The sequence below is a fragment of the Symsagittifera roscoffensis genome, chromosome 3 (genome assembly GCF_963678635.1).
Source record: "Symsagittifera roscoffensis chromosome 3, txSymRosc1.1, whole genome shotgun sequence".
NCBI classification, from domain to species: Eukaryota; Metazoa; Xenacoelomorpha; order Acoela; family Convolutidae; genus Symsagittifera; species Symsagittifera roscoffensis.
This window is the reverse complement of record NC_087064.1, coordinates 50,753,665-50,774,140: the sequence shown is the minus strand read 5'-3', so window position 1 is coordinate 50,774,140 and position 20,476 is coordinate 50,753,665. Positions and strand designations below refer to the sequence as shown.

Below are 20,476 nucleotides of genomic sequence, written 5' to 3'. Positions count from 1 at the left end.
GAAGCAGGAAGGATCGCGTAGCTGGTGCTTTGTCCTTCCCGATTTTGAGTACCTCGGAGAAAGCTTTTAAAAACCAGTATGTTACCATTCCCTGTCAAACTAATTGAATCGGCCTTTATTAAACGAAAATCAACAAGAATTCAAGAAATTCTCTTCGCTTTTTTGTTTTTCACTTGTTTTTCAATATCTTTACTTGAATCGTGGTTGTCGATTTTTGGTTTGAATCAATCCAGTTTTATACTAACTCAAATCAAAGTATCACAAAAATGCACCTTTACACGGATGAAACTAATTTGATCAAACTAACACAGATGACAGTTTCAGCTGATCAAAAGTTTTGGTGGAAACATTAAATTGAACATAGCGTTTCAAACAAAACTCGCTCCGGTTATACCAACAAAAATTTATTTACAAAATTTGTATAAAAAAATATCACCTACAATTTACATCTGATGATTGATTGCCTGACGCCTCCTTTACGAAAAACTAGTGATAAATATAACGAAATTAACTGAAAATGATGATGTTGATCTTTGTGGCACATTTCGATAGAGTTAGACCTGCAGCATAATTCAAAATCCAGAAGACTTTTTTGATATAGATCGAGTCCTATGAATTACATGGGATTAATTTAATTAATGAACTTCCAATAACTATTGCACTGTTAAAGTAAAAAGCCGTTTTGCCGTCCATTATCTGCCTATTGTAACTAGGTCAGAGCTACGCGATTCAATGTTGAATTTTACTGATTCCATCACTTTCGCATATCATTCCAGTAGGCTATGACGTCTGAGGGATCGTATTGGGACACTTCGAACTCCTTCGTCTCTTTGCCTCGCTTGAAATACTCCCACAACGCTGAAATAGTTGTAATTTAGGCTGCGATTTTTAAGTAGATCCCTTAATTGTAATAAAATTAGGCCATTTAGAGGATATTGAAATTATCTTTGTGGATATTACTTTTTAAACTTGGACCATTTGAAAATGTTGATTTGCCCATCCAGGGACGGATCTAGGAAATTTTGAGGCGGCCCGATAAATTTTGAAAATTCTAATGACCCTTTTATAGGTCGACCAAACCGTAGGTTGACAAGGCCACTACCCCTCCCCCTGAATCCGCCCCTATATTAGTTGCAAAATTAATTGAAGATTTATTGCCATAAATAATAAAAACATTCTACGCTATTAACTAATAAACCTTCAAGATGCCGTATGTTAGCGTTCAGTCCATTCGCTCGGAGATACATTGTATTAACCAACTGAACATACCAGTGAGGTTTGTGGTCTCTGCCGGGACATTGACTCCCTTGATGCCTTGACATGCGTGAACTATGTGGAACAGACGAGGCAGCAGGGCACAGTCGGGCAGAGTCAGTTCCTCGTCGTCACTCAGAAACTTAGTGCCAGTCTTCACCAGGTAATTATTGATGTGCTCCAGCTTCACGTACAGATTGTGTTCTAGAGACAGATTAAAATATCATTCTGCACATATGTGCCCAAGGACAAACTCTTGAAAAGCTGGCCTGGAAATCAAAATCGACCAGACCCATTTTTCTCGCCACATTAGAGCTTTAATTCCAGGAAACTCAAAAAAAAACTAACAAGAAATTTTTGTAGATCAAAGGTATCGCTGGGAGTATCCTAAACTAATTAAGTGCTTCCAAGGTTTTGCAATTTTTCGTTGTTTAAAACGTCCGCGAAAACAACTGAAAAACAGCTGAGAATCGAATTCCAATTAGAACAAAAAGTTTGATCAAAAGCTAGCTGCCGCTGCAAGAAATGATGAGGGCGGAGGCACATTTGACGTAATCAACCAGTCGTAATCCAAGAAACACGTACAAAATAAACCCAAAATATGTCCCAAAAAACTCGATCTATAAAGAATGAGAGGTTAAATACAACCTACGAAAAAGCAAATGTTCTGAAATCAACCAAAACTCTGCTCGTGTATTACTAACTCTATATCAAAAAAACTACACAGGCAAGAAGTGGACCTTGGAATCACTTGCGATACTACTCAAGGGTAGCATTGCCAGCTAGCGAATAAAAATTCGGCAAGCACAGTCGAAAAATTATAACTCGAAAAATACAGAAGCAACAGTATAAAATATGCTCAAAGTGTTTACCGAGCGGCCTATGAGCCGACAAAAGATGGGTATACGCCCATTAAGCCGAAAACGAAAAAATCTATAGCAAAAAATTTGAGCGATTAAGTTTAAAACAGCAATCTTTTACACCACAACCGACATGAAATGTTTTTTTTTTGTTAAATATTATTCAAATTTCTTGCAGAAGACACAAAATGATATAACTAAGCCGATAAAACATAAGCCGAAACCATTTTTACCCAAAAAAAGCTCCTTCAAAATCCGAGTCGATAAATTTGCTTAATAACAGGAGGCTGACCGCTCGACCAGTAAAAGTTTTAAAATATGAAAAAAATACCGACTAGCATAAATTTGATAGTTCTAATTCTCAGACATACAAAACAAAAAAGTGTAATCAGTTCAAACTAAAACGTGCAGTTCTGAGAAATAGAAACTAAGCAATCAAACAGGCAAATGAAATTTCTTTGACACATAGATTGTGATCAGTCACCACCAACCTGTTATGTCTTAAGCTGAACAAAAATCGCCGCGTAAATTATAAAGTATGCAGTATTTGTATATTTTTAATGTATAATGATTAAAACTTATTTAAACAATATTTGAATTCTAAGTGTCAATTTTCGTCGATACGATTTTCACTTTAGCAGCTTTTATGATGTTCAAGCTTTTTGCTACTCGATACACCGCCAAAAGGATTACGGCGGACTGTCAGTTAAAATTAGAATCGTTCAAATCAGAAAAAAAAACTAAGATTTTGAAAATAAGCCGACAAAAATGAACGGCCAAACGAAACTCGGATGATTAAATTTTCGCTGAAAAATTTTTCGATTTCAAAGATATTAAAAAAAACAGAAAAGGTACAGAAAGCTGTTACGGTTCAATAATGACGAAAATTCAATTTCTTACAGGTTTTTAAGAAAAGTCTTTGACGTGAAAAAGGTAGTTTCCGATAAAAGGCACTTCCTTTCGCAAACGCAAACATTTAATCTTTTCTAGACGTACAATTGATTTTGATTCTGGGGCCAATCCGAATCAAGAAAAGGTACGAAACGGATTCGCAGAATAGAAATTTTTCAATCTTTAATGCTATCAAAAAACAGTGTTAAAAACCAGCATGCTAATGAAACATTAAGATACCAAGGCTGAAAATAACGTTATAGCAGTACTCAATGTTTTTAGCTTTGCTAACGTAACGCAACTAACTTAATTTGAGATCATGTTGTGGATCCTTATTCCGGATATACGCTGAGAACTTTGTCAAGACATCCGTGACCAAATCATCCGCCTCAGGATCTCCAATTCTGTCTTCGCCCAAATTGGCTTTCTGCAAATATTGTTCAATCTCCACAACTCCGTCCTTCACCAGTTTCGGATCTCCATTCTCGTAAACTGCTAGTATCGGCAACTTGCCCCCAGGCGACAACTCTTTCACTTTGTGTTGGTTCTTGCGCATGTCTACTAGTGAGAAACTGAACTCGAGACCCTTGGCGACCATGTACATGAATATTTTCTGACAATGCAGACACGGCCCAATTTGGTGAGCATCTGATCCGGCCTATAACATATAGTCCACATTCGCAGTCGAGGATAGAAAGCAGACACGGGAAAACGCACGCTTCTGACATTTCTAATTTTGATAATACTTCATGAAAATATTACGGGAGCTTTCATAACAAAGTGATTGAGAAAATCGACGATTCAGATACATCAAACAAACACTGTTAATAAGTTAGACAAGGCATGATCTGCCACAAACCACAAACAAGGATACTCTTAAGCTTTATGCATTTTAAGTATCTTTAAGCATATCACTGAGACCACAACAGAATTGTAAATAAGACACTCACTTTAATGAAGAGAAATAATCCGTCGTAAGAAGATGATGGATCATTTTTAGTCCCGTTCACAACAGATGACATGCTCTGAAAATGAATATAGTTAATTTATTGACTTCTTATACAGGTTGGACGCATGCATTCATAAACAAAGTGTTGAGTTGCACGCACTAGGAAAACAAAACATAGGTTTAATGTGACAAACAGAAAAAGCTAATGATTCTGAACAAGGAAAACATAGCCCAACAGACATATGGAAAAGTGCCAATAAACTCCACAGAAGCTACAAATGTTTATATTGTTGTTTTTTGAAAACTTTTAGTTTCGAGTGAAAAAAGTATAACATCGAAAACCTTTTATGACTGACACCTTATGAGAAAACTAACAAACTTGAGATAACTGAATCACATGTTTTTGATTCCGCTGGAGAATAAATGTCTAGCTGCGCTTTTTTTCACGCCATTTACACTTTTGATATCACGAAGATTACATTTACACTTGCCTTCCATTTGGCAAATGATTTTGAAATGAACTTAAAGAAAACAGCAGTCAAACCGCCAAACAATGAATGTAAACAACTTGTAAGTTTTATTCCTAAAAAAACACCAAAAATGTGTCCTAACTTCGTTCATTGACATCAAAAACACACGCAGCTACCTTTATCATTATTGAAATATGTTCAAAAAAGTACTAATTCATCAAACTGTTTTTTAAATATTTAAGTTCTGATCTCGAATATGTACAATAGGTAGTTCTGAAAGGCTATCATCAAGATGTTAATCAAAAATATTTTTAAAATGAATCTACAGATTTTCCGAGACCCAAAAACTGCAGAAGCCTCAACTAAACTACAAAAAAACTTCAGCAAAACAGTCCGAGACACTTCACGTTTTTTATAAACCAGAGAGATAACTTGGTACTGTATCATGAGACATAGCTAGTTATTTAGCCAAAACTAACAAAAACTAAATTTTAGAAATCCACTGAAAAATTTGTTAGCTGGTCATTTCAACAGTATGATTAACATTATAAACGGTGACTTAGCTGATACAACTTAGGTAGGCGCTGTAAAGCCAACAAAATGGAGTAATTAGGTTTAACACAATGCATACACACAAGAAAAACTCATGTCTAAACATCCGTGTTGTGCGTTCCGACCAGCCATCTGCTATCGACTTCTATCGTATTCTGTTATTTACTATCGGACTGGAGTTTATCGAAATGACTAACAAAGAAAGAAAAATACACCGCAAAGTACCCATGTGGCGCATGCGCTGAAGAATGCAAAACCAATACTATCCAATGTTTTGCATGCAAAATTTGGTTTCATCAACTATGCTCCGGAGTACCAGCTCAAGCTGTTACCCATATTGGAAGAGTGAAAGGTCTACTATGGTTTTGCGAACCTTGCCTCATTACTCAAACTGAAAAACCAGACTGCTCCCCCATTATCCAAAAACAAGTTGAAACAATATCTGCGCAGCTGAACGAAGTTAAAGCACAACTGGACAACATGACATAAGAAAATCATTCTCTCAACCAACCCCAATCAGTGCAGACAGAGATAACAAAACGATCCATCCGGGTTACAGGCATTGAGGAGAGTACAGAAGAAAATGCTTATCACAGAAAAGCTGATGATATGAAAAAACTCAAAGATGTTGCATCGAAGCTTGGTTTTCCTGAACTCAAGGTTAACAGCGTTATCAGAGCTGGAAAGTTTGATAAACAACGTCATCGAATGATGATAGTGGAACTCACTACCCGCAGTGACGCTGAACTACTAGTCTCAAAGGCTATGATGGATAAACTTGGCACTTCTTCCGACATATGGATATCACCAGACCTCTCAAAAGAAGAAAGACTATTGGAAAGAAAAGTTCTGAAGAAACGACGTGAACTCATTGACGCTAAAACAGATCGGAAAAGAATCAAAGTCCGGAACCTGACTCTTTTTTTGGATGGTGAAGCAGTCCCTGTATGACTATGCAGGGCCCCTTCATTACTACTTCTCAATGCCAGATCACTGAAAAAACGAAACGGAGTCGCCAATCTTACTCGACTGAACCCCGATTTGTGCCTGATTACAGAAACCTGGCTCAATGAAATAATTACTGATGACACTTTAAACTTCCATGGTTATGACTTATTCAGAATGGACAGAAACTTCGAAGCTTGCCAAAAAACGAGGGCCGGTGGTGTATGTATCTACTTCAGAAAAGAACTCAACGCAGTACCTTACAACCCGAAGTTCACCGACCCAATCGACGCGTTTGCTGAAGTAATTTGGTTGAAATACAACCGATCGTATATGACGACTATAGTTGGATGCGCCTACTACCCGCCGGACTCAAAAAGAGACAACGCTTTTGCTGAATATATCCTTAATGTGCGTGAAGAATTGCAAACAAAGTACCCGAACAACACCTTCATATTAGCAGGAGACTTGAACAAGTTTAACCATAATCTTCTCACAGACTACTCGGACTTGTACCTACTTAAAAGCCCCCCTACGAGAGATCAAAACCAACTGGACAAAATACTTTGCAGTGACCCAAATACGTATAAAGAGCCACAAACACTGAACAGTTTACTCTTATCGGATCATATGGCAGTGTTTTGCGAACCAACGACTGAAACCAACCACAGAACCAAGATAACTATACGAAAAACGGGCACTCCTGAAAGAATGCGTCTTGGGTTGCAATTAGACAAGCTTAATTTCGAGAACCTGGACTACTGCGATGCTGAACAAGCTTTCAACATACTTCACAGAACTCTACTTGATCTATTAGATGTTTATTGTCCCAAGAAAAAAGTTCGACTTTCTAACTAAGACCCCAGTTTCATGACAGCTAAACTCAAGTGCCTCTTGAATAAAAAATACAAGTTGAAGAAAAAGGGAAGGAACATCAACTCAATAGAACTGGCAGTTAAAGACGAAATCAAGAATAACCTGACTGGTAATAAACGAGGATCAGGAGCATGGTGGAAAGAAGTTAACTTCCTTATGGGTAGAAAAGATATGGGTCAAAGTAGTAAGGATGACCCTGATTCACTGAATGACTACTTTGCCGAAATTTGTACAGCCACAAATTATAGAGAATCTATCGTGAGTGAAACAACACACAAAGAAACACCTTCTTTCAACTTGAATCAAATATATGAAGGCCTCAAAAGAATCCGGAAAACAGCATGTGGACCCGATGAAATACCTTTTTGGGTATGGAGCGAAAACGCACATTCCCTAGCAGAGCCGAATGCAACAACAGAAAATCTCGAACCGCAACCATAAGTCAAGGTGTCCCACAAGGCACAGTTTTAGGGCCGATCTTGTTTAATATCGCTACGTCAAAATTAGATATGGAACCAGTAAATACGGTTGAAATGATAAAGTTTGCTGATGACTCCTACACTATCATACCAGTTTATGGATCGCAAGATGATTCTAGAAACGCGATGCAGCATATCAAACAATGGTGTTCAGATAACGATTTTCTCGTCAACGATAAGAAGTCAAAAGTTATGACAATACACAGCTCGCCCTCTCAATGTTCACCCCCAGTCTTGAGTAACGTTGAAGATGTCGAAGAAATGAAAAAACTTGGAGTTACATTCGATTATAAACTCACATTCCAGCCACATATCAACAATTTGAGTAAAAAGTTATCAAGTTCATGTTATCTTCTGTCAAGACTCAAAAGTTTTGGAACGAAACTATCAGAATCGGAACATATTTACGAGTATCTAATAGAGAGCCAAATAACTTATGCCTTACCAGTTTGGGCTTGCGCAAACATAACTACGCTAAAATCCATTGACCGTGTTCAAGAAAAGGCAATAAAACTTGATATCATTAGAAAATTTAATCCTATCGACTCACTATGCCAGCCTACTTCCCTCACATATCGACTCACTATGCCAGCGGATGCCAGCCTACTTCAACAAGCAGGAAAAAACAACTCGTGCCTCAACGTGAAGACTATTCCATCTCGTGCCTCAACGTGAAGACTATTCCACAAGCCGCCTGAGAAATAGAACGGCACATGCACAATATCAGAAACTAGAAAAACACATGAAACTTTTCCCCCAGCGCGCCACTAGATGCAACCTTTACAAACTTTAATTTTGTTAAGTGTCATGTATTCATAAGTTATATGTGTTTATAACTTAATTAACATTTCTTCTTCTTCTTCTACCCTATAACAGGTAAGTTAACCAATAAAATTAGGGCAAAACGGTTGGCTTGAAACAAAAGAAGCTTAACCACCCAATTGATAATGGATGGATAGAAGGGAAAAACTAAATCAATAGCTGAAGCCTGGAATTCATGCCTTTACAACAACAGTTTTCTTCAAAAAACAATACAGACAAGTTTTCTTCGAAGCAAAATTTTCATAGATGCGAAGCGGAGCTTCTCATCACTTACGATACAAAGCAAACGCAGCATTGCAAGCTAGCGAACAGAGAATGAGACGAAAATCGATTTTAAAAAAATTGTGGGCAAAAATAAAAATATTACCAGAAAAACACTCGACAACCAACCACCAGAATTCAATTAGCTTGTAGTATCAACCGAGCGGCACCTAAGCCGAGAACAAGTGGGTAGACATCTATTGAGCTAGAAACAAAAAATGCCATCAAAAAGTGCACTCCTAAAAATTTTGACAATTAAGATTTAAAACTTTGAAATCTTGCAACACACCTGAATTTAAAAAACTTTGCTCAATCAATCTGCCCTTGAAGCAGCGCAAAATAAAGTAACTAAGTCAAAAAAAATACGCCGAAACAATTTAGGCCAAATACAACATCAGCAAAAAGGGAAAACCAAGGAAAATATACAGTGAAGAGGTATTAATTTTACAAATTACAGAACAACCAAAATCCGACAATTCAATTTTTCGCGGCAATTTTTTTTTCAGTTTCATACATACTGAAAAAAAAGCAAGGTCCGGCCGGGACTCAAACCCCAGACCTACAAAGGCGCCTGCGTTACCTCTAGGATAAGTGGGAAAAAGTCTCAAAGTTACCAATATTCGCAAAAAAACCAACTTCAACATTTTTAGATGTGTTAAAAAAAGTTGTTTACGGGAAAAATTCTAGTTCCCGACTACAAAATCTTTCAGAAAATTTTTTTCAAATTTCATGAAAACATTTTTTTTGCCAAGTGGTAAAAAAAAAATTTTGAAATAAAAAATTGAAAGCCCTGTTTCAGTGGTCAGAACAAGAACTATCAAAAATAAGTTCCAGTATTATTGGAATTCCATGATTTTTGCAGCTTGCGGTTGAAAACTCAAAGCGATGAGAAGAAAAAAGAAGTGATAAGCGCCGAAGATAACTTATTTTTATCAGACAATTTATTTACTGGAAAAAGATTGCCCCCGATTCCAAAGCTTTTGCAACTAGTCAGAAAAAAAAACAAATTGGAGACACAATTCAATGGTATTACATCTACATCAAACTAGCCCACTGAAAACCGATACAGGCTTAGCAGAAAAACTATTCGGTCAAACTAATTTAAAAAATGAACTGAAATTCAAAAAATAGATGCCCTTTAAGCTCTTTGAATTTCTAGAAATATTTATGACTGGCGCTCTTTTGATAACACGAACCCAACTTGAGAAAACTGGTTCAATAGGTAAAGTTTTTATTCCGCTGGGAAATCTTAAAAACTCCACTTTCGAAACTAGAAATCGTTCACGTTCTTTCGCGCCATTTTCACGTTCCTATTTGGAGAGTGCTATTTACGTCACTTTCAGAAGATGATTTTCAATTGAACTCAAAAAATGCATTATACTTAAGTGCATCAATATTTTATGACTTTTTCCTGAAAAAAAAATCAGCACGACCTATATAAGAGTCTTCACTACGTTCATTACTCTTAATCATAGGTCAAATCGCAAAAAAAAGTAAATTAGAGCCTAAGTAAATTTTAAGACTTTCTGAACAAAGTCATCAGCACCTTAAGAGTTTGAACTATTTTTATGGACTCCCTACAGCTCGATGTTGCGAGCTGGCATCAAATATTTGACTTTTTTTAATCATAGCTCCACCATAGGCCAACTAAAAATAATTTAACTAAATATAACTAAATCTAATTCAACTGTTGATTAAACCTTGTTTTGCTGCCCGTGATATTTGACATCGATAACAAAACAATCGCTCTCGCTAGAGCGATATTTGACATCGATAACAAAAAAATCGCTCTCGCTAGAGCAGCTACGAAACAAGCAAAAAAATTCACTGAACACAATGATTCACACAGAATTTACCGGAGCTGGACAACAAGTGCAGATCCGCAATGGAACTGCAGCCATGTGAGGGGAGTCAAGGTCTTCTGAAAACTAACATCTGAAATCGACACTACTTTAAAATTTGATGACGTAAGGGCGAAAGAATTTTTATGGCGAGAATTAATTTTTGCTAGAAAAAAACTTAAGTTCTGTAACATTAGCCCGGAAGTACATATCGACGGAAAACAAAGCTAAGCTATAAAACTACTGGCCAGCGTCTAAACAAAGCTCTTCATGCTTCTCACCGTCTCTACCAAAGCCAGTTCTTTTGGTGGTTTTCCTAACATCGGGTCGACAAAAACGTTACTGTTCTCCGGCTTCAACCAGAACGCTCAAATTAACTGAATTACATGCAAAACTAGTGAGCTCATGGCTGGGTCTCAGTATCCCCAGACCACGAGATCACTCCTAGAAACAGGGCTACTACTATTTATTATATTACTATTGTTTTTGTTCAGTAGATAAAAATCATCATCTCCATCGAAGATGGATCAACCCTTTCCCTCAACTCCTAGCTTCTCATTATCTGAAAATGAATCTAGATGTTAATTAAATTCAATTCAGGACATGACTAGGAAGCTAAAAATTCGTATCAAACAGTTTGAGTTCAGGTCTCAAGACCCCTCCGGATTCTTGAATCCAGGGAAATAACGTTCTTATTTCCTTTCGAAAGGCTGGACACACTGTCTCAACACCATTCACCGTTTGCGTGAATTGCTCTCGCTAGAGCAGCTACGAAACAAGCAAAAAAATTCACTGAACACGATGATTCACACAGAATTTACCGGAGCTGGACAAGAAGTGCAGATCCGCAATGGAACTGCAGCCATGTGAGGGGAGTCAAGGTCTTCTGAAAACTAACATTTGAAATCGACATTACTTTAAAATTTGATGACGTAAGGGCGAAAGAATTTTTATGGCGAGAATTAATTTTTGCTAGAAAAAAACTTAAGTTCTGTAACATTCGCCCGGAAGTACATATCGACGGAAAACAAAGCTAAGCTATAAAACTACTGGCCAGCGTCTAAACAAAGCTCTTCATGCTTCTCACCGTCTCAACCAAAGCCAGTTCTTTTGGTGGTTTTCCTAACATCGGGTCGACAAAAACGTTACTGTTCTCCGGCTTCAACCAGAACGCTCAAATTAACTGAATTACATGCAAAACTAGTGAGCTCATGGCTGGGTCTCAGTATCCCCAGACCACGAGATCACTCCTAGAAACAGGGCTACTACTATTTATTATATTACTATTGTTTTTGTTCAGTAGATAAAAATCATCATCTCCATCCAAGATGGATCAACCCTTTCCCTCAACTCCTAGCTTCTCATTATCTGAAAATGAATCTAGATGTTAATTAAATTCAATTCAGGACATGACTAGGAAGCTAAAAATTCGTATCAAACAGTTTGAGTTCAGCTCTCAAGACCCCTCCGGATTCTTGAATCCAGGGAAATAACGTTCTTATTTCCTTTCAAAAGGCTGGACACACTGTCTCAACACCATTCACCGTTTGCGTGAATTGCTCTCGCTAGAGCAGCTACGAAACAAGCAAAAAAATTCACTTAACACAATGATTCACACAGAATTTACCGGAGCTGGACAACAAGTGGAGATCCGCAATGAACTGCAGCCATGTGAGGGGAGTCAAGGTCTTCCGAAAACTAACATCTGAAATCGACATTACTTTAAAATTTGATGCCGTAAGGGCGTAATAGAATTTTTATGGCGAGATTTAATTTTTGCTAGAAAAAACTTAAGGTCTGTAACGTTTCCAGTTATATTTTGCTATTTCTCATCATTTCTATCGCCACTATTGTTGTTTTTTTTCTGATTTACTTCTAAAAATGGCCGTTTCGACGTTTCTCATAAGTGGGACGTTAGCGTGAATTGCTCTCGCTAGAGCAGCTACGATACAATCAAAAAAATTCACTTAACCCAATGATTCATACAGACTTTACCGGAGCTGGACAACAAGTGCAGATCCGCAATGGAACTGCAGCCATGTGGTATGAGTCAAGGTCTTCTGAAAACTAACATCTGAAATCGACATTACTTTAAAATTTGATGACGTAAGGGCGAAAGAATTTTTATGGCGAGAATTAATTTTTGCTAGAAAAAAACTTAAGTTCTGTAACATTCGCCCGGAAGTACATATCGACGGAAAACAAAGCTAAGCTATAAAACAACTGACCAGCGTCTAAACAAAGCTCTTCATGCTTCTCACCGTCTCTACCAAAGCCAGTTCTTTTGGTGGTTTTCCTAACATCGGGTCGACAAAAACGTTACTGTTCTCCGGCTTCAACCAGAACGCTCGAATTAACTTAATTACATGCAAAACTAGTGAGCTCATGGCTGGGTCTCAGTATCCCCAGACCACGAGATCACTCCTAGAAACAGGGCTACTACTATTTATTATATTACTATTGTTTTTGTTCAGTAGATAAAAATCATCATCTCCATCGAAGATGGATCAACCCTTTCCCTCAACTCCTAGCTTCTCATTATCTGAAAATGAATCTAGATGTTAATTAAATTCAATTCAGGACATGACTAGGAAGCTAAAAATTCGTATCAAACAGTTTGAGTTCAGGTCTCAAGACCCCTCCGGATTCTTGAATCCAGGGAAATAACGTTCTTATTTCCTTTCGAAAGGCTGGAAACACTGTCTCAACACCATTCACCGTTTGCGTGAATTGCTCTCGCTAGAGCAGGTTTGAAACAAGCAAAAAAATTCACTTAACACAATGATTCACACAGAATTTACCGGAGCTGGACAACAAGTGGAGATCCGCAATGGAACTGCAGCCATGTGAGGGGAGTCAAGGTCTTCCGAAAACTAACATCTGAAATCGACATTACTTTAAAATTTGAAGACGCGAGGGCGAAATAGAATTTTTATGGCGAGATTTAATTTTTGCTAGATAAAAACTTAAGGTCTGTAAGGTTTCCAGTTATATTTTGCTATTTCTCATCATTTCTATCGCCACCATTGTTGTTGTTTTTTTTTCTGATTTACTTCTAAAAATGGCCAATTCGACGTTTCTCATAAGTGTGACGTTTGCGTGAATTGCACTCGCTAGAGCAGCTACGATACAAGCAAAAAAACTCACTTAACACAATGCTTCACACAGAAATTACCGGAGCTGGACAACAAGTGCAGATCCCCAATGGAACTGCAGCCATGTGAGGGGAGTCAAGGTCTTCTGAAAACTAACATCTGAAATCGAAATTACTTTAAAATTTGATGCCGTAAGGGCGTAATAGAATTTTTATGGCGAGATTTAATTTTTGCTAGAAAAAAACTTAAGTTCTGTAACATTCGCCCGGAAGTACATATCGACGGAAAACAAAGCTAAGCTATAAAACTACTGGCCAGCGTCTAAACAAAGCTCTTCATGCTTCTCACCGTCTCTACCAAAGCCAGTTCTTTTGGTGGTTTTCCTAACATTGGGTCGACAAAAACGTTACTGTTCTCCGGCTTCAACCAGAACGCTCAAATTAACTGAATTACATGCAAAACTAGTGAGCTCATGGCTGGGTCTCAGTATCCCCAGACCACGAGATCACTCCTAGAAACAGGGCTACTACTATTTATGATTTTACTATTGTTTTTGCTCAGTAGATAAAAATCATCATCTCCATCGAAGATGGATCAACCCTTTCCCTCAACTCCTAGCTTCTCATTATCTAAAAATGGATCTAGATGTTAATTAAATTCAATTCAGGACATGACTAGGAAGCTAAAAATTCGAATCAAACAGTTTGAGTTGAGGTCTCAAGACCCCTCCGGATTCTTGAATCCAGGGAAATAACGTTCTTATTTCCTTTCCGAAAGGCTGGACACACTGTCTCAACACCCTTCACCGTTTGCGTGAATTGCTCTCGCTAGACAAGCTACGAAACAAGCAAAAGAATTCACTTAACACAGTGATTCACACAGAAGTTACCGGAGCTAGACAACAAGTGGAGATCCGCAATGGAACTGCAGCCATGTGAAGGGAGTCAAGGTCTTCTGAAAACTAACATCTGAAATCGACATTACTTTAAAATTTGATGATGTAAGGGCAAAAAAGAACTTTTGTGGCGAGAATTAATTTTTGCTAGAAAAAAACTTTCTATTTTGCTATTTCTCATCATTTCTATGCCACTATTGTGGTTGTTTTTTTTCTGATTTATTTCTAAGAATGGCCGTTTCGACGTTTCTCAGAAGTGTGACGTTTGCGTGAATTGCTCTCGCTAGAGCAGCTACGATACAAGCAAAAAAATTCACTTAACAATGATTCACTCAGAATTTATCGGAGCTGGACAACAAGTGCAGTTCCGCAATGGAACTGCAGCCACGTGAGGGGAGTCAAGGTCTTCTGAAAACTAACATCTGAAATCGACTTTACTTTAAAATTTGATGACGTAAGGGTGAGATAGATTTTTTAAGGCGAGAATTTATTTTTGCAAGAAAAAAACTTAAGGTCTGTAACATTCGCCCGGAAGTACATATCGACGGAAAATAAAGCTAAGCTATAAAACGACTGGTCAGCGTCTGAACAAAGCTCTACATGCTTCTCACCGTCTCTACCAAAGCCAGTTCTTTTGGTGGTTTTCCCAACATCGGGTCGACAAAAACGTTACTGTTCTCCGGCTTCAACCAGAACGCTTAAATTAACTTAATTACATGCAAAACTAGTGAGCTCATGGCTGGGTCTCAGTATCCTCAGACCACGAGAACACTCCTAGAAACAGGGCTACTACTATTGTTTATATTACTATTGTTTTGTTCAGTAGATAAAAATCATCATCTCCATCGAAGATGGATCAACCCTTTCCCTCAACTCCTAGCTTCTCATTATCTAAAAATGAATCTAGATGTTAATTAAATTCAATTCAGGACATGACTAGGAAGCTAAAAAATTTGTATCAAACAGTTTGAGTTCAGGTCTCAAGACCCCTCCGAATTCTTGAATCCAGGGAAATAACGTTCTTTATTCTTTTCCGAAAGGCTGGACACACTGTCTCAACACCCTTCACAGTTTGCGTGAATAACTTTCGCTAGAGCAGCTACGAATCAAGCAAAAAAATTCACTTAACACAATGATTCACACAGAATTTACCGGAGCTGGACAACAAGTGGAGATCCACAATGGAACTGCAGCCATGTGAGGGGAGTCAAGGTCTTCCGAAAACTAACATCTGAAATCGACATTACTTTAAAATTTGAAGACGTGAGGGCGAAATAGAATTTTTATGGCGAGAATTAATTTTTGCTAGAAAAAAACTTAAGGTCTGTAACATTCACCCGGAAGTACATATCGACGGAAAACAAAGCTAAGCTAGAAAACAACTGGCCAGTGTCTAAACAAAGCTCTTCATGCTTCTCACCGTCTCTACCAAAGCCAGTTCTTTTGGTGGTTTTCCTAACATCGGGTCGACGAAAACGTTACTGTTCTCCGGCACCAACCAGAACGCTTAAATTAACTTAATTACATGCAAAAATAGTGAGCTCATGGCTGGGTCTCAGTATCCCCAGACCATGAGATCACTCCTAGAAACAGGGCTACTACTATTTATTATATTACTATTGTTTTTGTTCAGTAGATAAAAATCATCATCTCCATCGAAGATGAATCAACCCTTTCCCTCAACTCCTAGCTTCTCATTATCTAAAAATGAATCTAGATGTTAATTAAATTCAATTCAGGACATGACTAGGAAGCTAAAAATTCGTATCAAACAGTTTGAGTTCAGGTCTCAAGACCCCTCCGGATTCTTGAATCCAGGGAAATAACGTTCTTATTTCCTTCCCAAAAGGCTGGACACACTGTCTCAACACCCTTCACCGTTTGCGTGAAATGCTCTCGCTAGAGCAGCTACGAAACAAGCAAAAGAATTCACTTAACACAATGATTCACACAGAATTTACCGGAGCTGGACAACAAGTGGAGATCCGCAATGGAACTGCAGCCATGTGAAGGGAGTCAAGGTCTTCTGAAAACTAACATCTGAAATCGACATTACTTTAAAATTTGATGACGTAAGGGCAAAAAAGAACTTTTATGGCGAGAATTAATTTTTGCTAGAAAAAAACTTAAGGTCTGTAACGTTTCCAGTTGTATTTTGCTATTTCTCATCATTTCTATCGCCACTATTGTTGTTGTTTTTTTTCTGATTTAATTCTAAAAATGGCCGTTTCGACGTTTCTCAGAAGTGTGACGTTTGCGTGAATTGCTCTCGCTAGAGCAGCTACGATACAAGCAAAAAATTCACTTAACAATGATTCACTCAGAATTTATCGGAGCTGGACAACAAGTGCAGTTCCGCAATGGAACTGCAGCCACGTGAGGGGAGTCAAGGTCTTCTAAAAACTAACATCTGAAATCAACTTTACTTTAAAATTTGATGACGTAAGGGCGAAATAGAATTTTTAAGGCGAGAAGTTATTTTTGCAAGAAAAAAACTTAAGGTCTGTAACATTCGCCCGGAAGTACATATCGACGGAAAACAAAGCTATGCTATAAAACAACTGGCCAGCGTCTAAACAAAGCTCTTCATGCTTCTCACCGTCTCTACTAAAGCCAGTTCTTTTGGTGGTTTTCCTAACATCGGGTCGACAAAAACGTTACTGTTCTCCGGCTTCAACCAGAACGCTTAAATTAAATTAATTACATGCAAAACTAGTGAGCTCATGGCTGGGTCTCAGTATCCCCAGACCACGAGATCACTCCTAGAAACAGGGCTACTACTAGTTATTATATTACTACTATTTTTGTTCAGTAGATAAAAATCATCATCTCCATCGAAGATGGATCAACCCTTTCCCTCAACTCCTAGCTTCTCATTATCTAAAAATGAATCTAGATGTTAATTAAATTCAACTCAGGACATGACTAGGAAGCTAAAAACTCGAATCAAACAGTTTGAGTTCAGGTCTCAAGGCCCCTCCGGATTCTTGAATCCAGGGAAATAACGTTCTTATTTCCTTTCCGAAAGGCTGGACACACTGTCTCAACACCCTTCACCGTTTGCGCGAATTGCTCTCGCTAGACCAGCTACGAAACAAGCAAAAGAATTCACTTAACACAGTGATTCACACAGAATTTACCGGAGCTGGACAACAAGTGGGGATCCGCAATGGAACTGCAGCCATGTGAAGGGAGTCAAGGTCTTCTGCAAACTAACATCTGAAATCGACATTACTTTAAAATTTGATGATGTAAGGGCAAAAAAGATCTTTTGTGGCGAGAATTAATTTTTGCTAGAAAAAAACTCAAGGTCTGTAACATTCGCTCGGAAGTACATATCGACGGAAAACAAAGCTAAGCTATAAAACTACTGGCCAGCGTCTAAACAAAGCTCTTCATGCTTCTCACCGTCTCTACCAAAGCCAGTTCTTTTGGTGGTTTTCCTAATATCGGGTCGACAAAAACGTTACTGTTCTCCGGCACCAACCAGAACGCTTAAATTAACTTAATTACATGCAAAAATAGTGAGCTCATGGCTGGGTCTCAGTATCCCCAGACCACGAGATCACTCCTAGAAACAGGGCTACTACTATTTATTATATTACTATTGTTTTTGTTCAGTAGATAAAAATCATCATCTCCATCGAAGATGGATCAACCCTTTCCCTCAACTCCTAGCTTCTCATTATCTAAAAATGAATCTAGATGTTAATTAAATTCAATTCAGGACATGACTAGGAAGCTAAAAATTCGTATCAAACAGTTTGAGTTCAGGTCTCAAGACCCCTCCGGATTCTTGAATCCAGGGAAATAACGTTCTTATTTCCTTCCCGAAAGGCTGGACACACTGTCTCAACACCCTTCACCGTTTGCGTGAATTGCTCTCGCTAGAGCAGCTACGAAACAAGCAAAAGAATTCACTTAACACAATGATTCACACAGAATTTACCGGAGCTGGACAACAAGTGGAGATCCGCAATGGAACTGCAGTCATGTGAAGGGAGTCAAGGTCTTCTGAAAACTAACATCTGAAATCGACATTACTTTAAAATTTGATGATGTAAGGGCAAAAAAGAACTTTTGTGGCGAGAATTAATTTGTGCTAGAAAAAAACTTAAGGTCTGTAACGTTTCCAGTTGTATTTTGCTATTTCTCATCATTTCTATCGCCACTATTGTTGTTGTTTTTTTTTGTCTGATTTATTTCTAAAAATGCCGTTTCGACGTTTCTCAGAAGTGTGACGTTTGCGTGAATTGCTCTCGCTAGAGCAGCTACGATACAAGCAAAAAAATTCACTTAACAATGATTCACTCAGAATTTATCGGAGCTGGACAACAACTGCAGTTCCGCAATAGAACTGCAGCCACGTGAGGGGAGTCAAGGTCTTCTGAAAACTAACATCTGAAATCAACTTTACTTTAAAATTTGATGACGTAAGGGCGAAATAGAATTTTTAAGGCGAGAATTTATTTTTGCAAGAAAAAAACTTAAGTTCTGTAACATTCGCCCGGAAGTACATATCGACGGAAAACAAAGCTAAGCTATAAAACTACTGGCCAGCGTCTGAACAAAGCTCTACATGCTTCTCACCGTCTCTACCAAAGCCAGTTCTTTTGGTAGTTTTCCCAACATCGGGTCGTCAAAAACGTTACTGTTCTCCGGCTTCAACCAGAACGCTTAAATTAACTTAATTACATGCAAAACTAGTGAGCTCATGGCTGGGTCTCAGTATCCCCAGACCACGAGATCACTCCTAGAAACAGGGCTACTACTATTTATTATATTACTTCTGTTTTTGTTCAGTAGATAAAAATCATCATCTCCATCGAAGATGGATCAACCTTTTCCCTCAACTCCTAGCTTCTCATTATCTAAAAATGAATCTAGATGTTAATTAAATTCAATTCAGGACATGACTAGGAAGCTAACAATTCGAATCAAACAGTTTGAGTTCAGGTCTCAAGACCCCTCCGGATCCTTGAATCCAGGGAAATAACGTTCTTATTTCCTTTCCGAAAGGCTGGACACACTGTCTCAACACCCTTCACCGTTTGCGTGAATTGCTCTCGCTAGACCAGCTACGAAACAAGCAAAAGAATTCACTTAACACAGTGATTCACACAGAATTTACCGGAGCTGGACAACAAGTGGAGATCCGCAATGGAACTGCAGCCATGTGAAGGGAGTCAAGGTCTTCTGAAAACTAACATCTGAAATCGACATTACTTTAAAATTTGATGATGTAAGGGCAAAAAAGAACTTTTGTGGCGAGAATTAATTTTTGCTAGAAAAAAACTTAAGGTCTGTAACGTTTCCAGTTGTATTTTGCTATTTCTCATCATTTCTATCGCCACTATTGTTGTTGTTTTTTTCTGATTTATTTCTAAAAATGGCCGTTTCGACGTTTCTCAGAAGTGTGACATTTGCGTGAATTGCTCTCGCTAGAGCAGCTACGATACAAGCAAAAAAATTCACTTAACAATGATTCACTCAGAATTTATCGGAGCTGGACAACAAGTGCAGTTCCGCAATGGAACTGCAGCCACGTGAGGGGAGTCAAGGTCTTCTGAAAACTAACATCTGAAATCGACTTTACTTTAAAATTTGATGACGTAAGGGCGAAATAGAATTTTTAAGGCGAGAATTTATTTTTGCAAGAAAAAAACTTAAGGTCTGTAACATTCGCCCGGAAGTACATATCGACGGAAAATAAAGCTAAGCTATAAAACGACTGGCCAGCGTCTGAACAAAGCTCTACATGCTTCTCACCGTCTCTACCAAAGCCAGTTCTTTTGGTGGTTTTCCTAACATCGGGTCGACAAAAACGTTACTGTTCTCCGGCTTCAACCAGAACGCTTAAATTAACTTAATTACATGCAAAACTAGTGAGCTCATGGCTGGGTCTCAGTATCCCCAGACCACGAGATCACTCCTAGAAACAGGCTACTACTATTGTTTATATTACTATTGTTTTTGTTCAGTAGATAAAAATCATCATCTCCATCGAAGATGGATCAACCCTTTCCCTCAACTCCTAGCTTCTCATTATCTAAAAATGAATCTAGATGTTAATTAAATTCAATTCAGGACATGACTAGGAAGCTAAAAATTTGTATCAAACAGTTTGAGTTCAGGTCTCAAGACCCCTCCGGATTCTTGAATCCAGGGAAATAACGTTCTTATTTCTTTTCCGAAAGGCTGGACTTACTGTCTCAACGCCCTTCACCGTTTGCGTGAATTACTTTCGCTAGAGCAGCTACGAATCAAGCAAAAAAATTCACTTAAC

The 20,476-nt window shown here is 38.1% G+C and overlaps 2 protein-coding genes across 3 annotated transcripts in view; both read right to left on the bottom strand.

Annotated features, from left to right (window-relative positions):
* The window catches only part of LOC134842774 (protein C-mannosyl-transferase DPY19L1-like), a 100,655-nt gene that overhangs the window by 49,337 nt on the left and 30,842 nt on the right, over nt 1–20,476 (bottom strand). The window lies entirely within an intron of this gene.
* Nucleotides 336–10,296, bottom strand: LOC134842775 (chloride intracellular channel protein 3-like). The gene is made up of 5 exons (XM_063859260.1): nt 10,216–10,296; nt 3,956–4,030; nt 3,312–3,663; nt 1,270–1,458; nt 336–858 (listed from the first exon to the last, which is right to left on the bottom strand). The coding sequence occupies exons 1-5, from the start codon at nt 10,258–10,260 to the stop codon at nt 755–757; spliced, it is 765 nt and encodes a 254-aa protein (XP_063715330.1). The 5' UTR covers nt 10,261–10,296; the 3' UTR covers nt 336–754.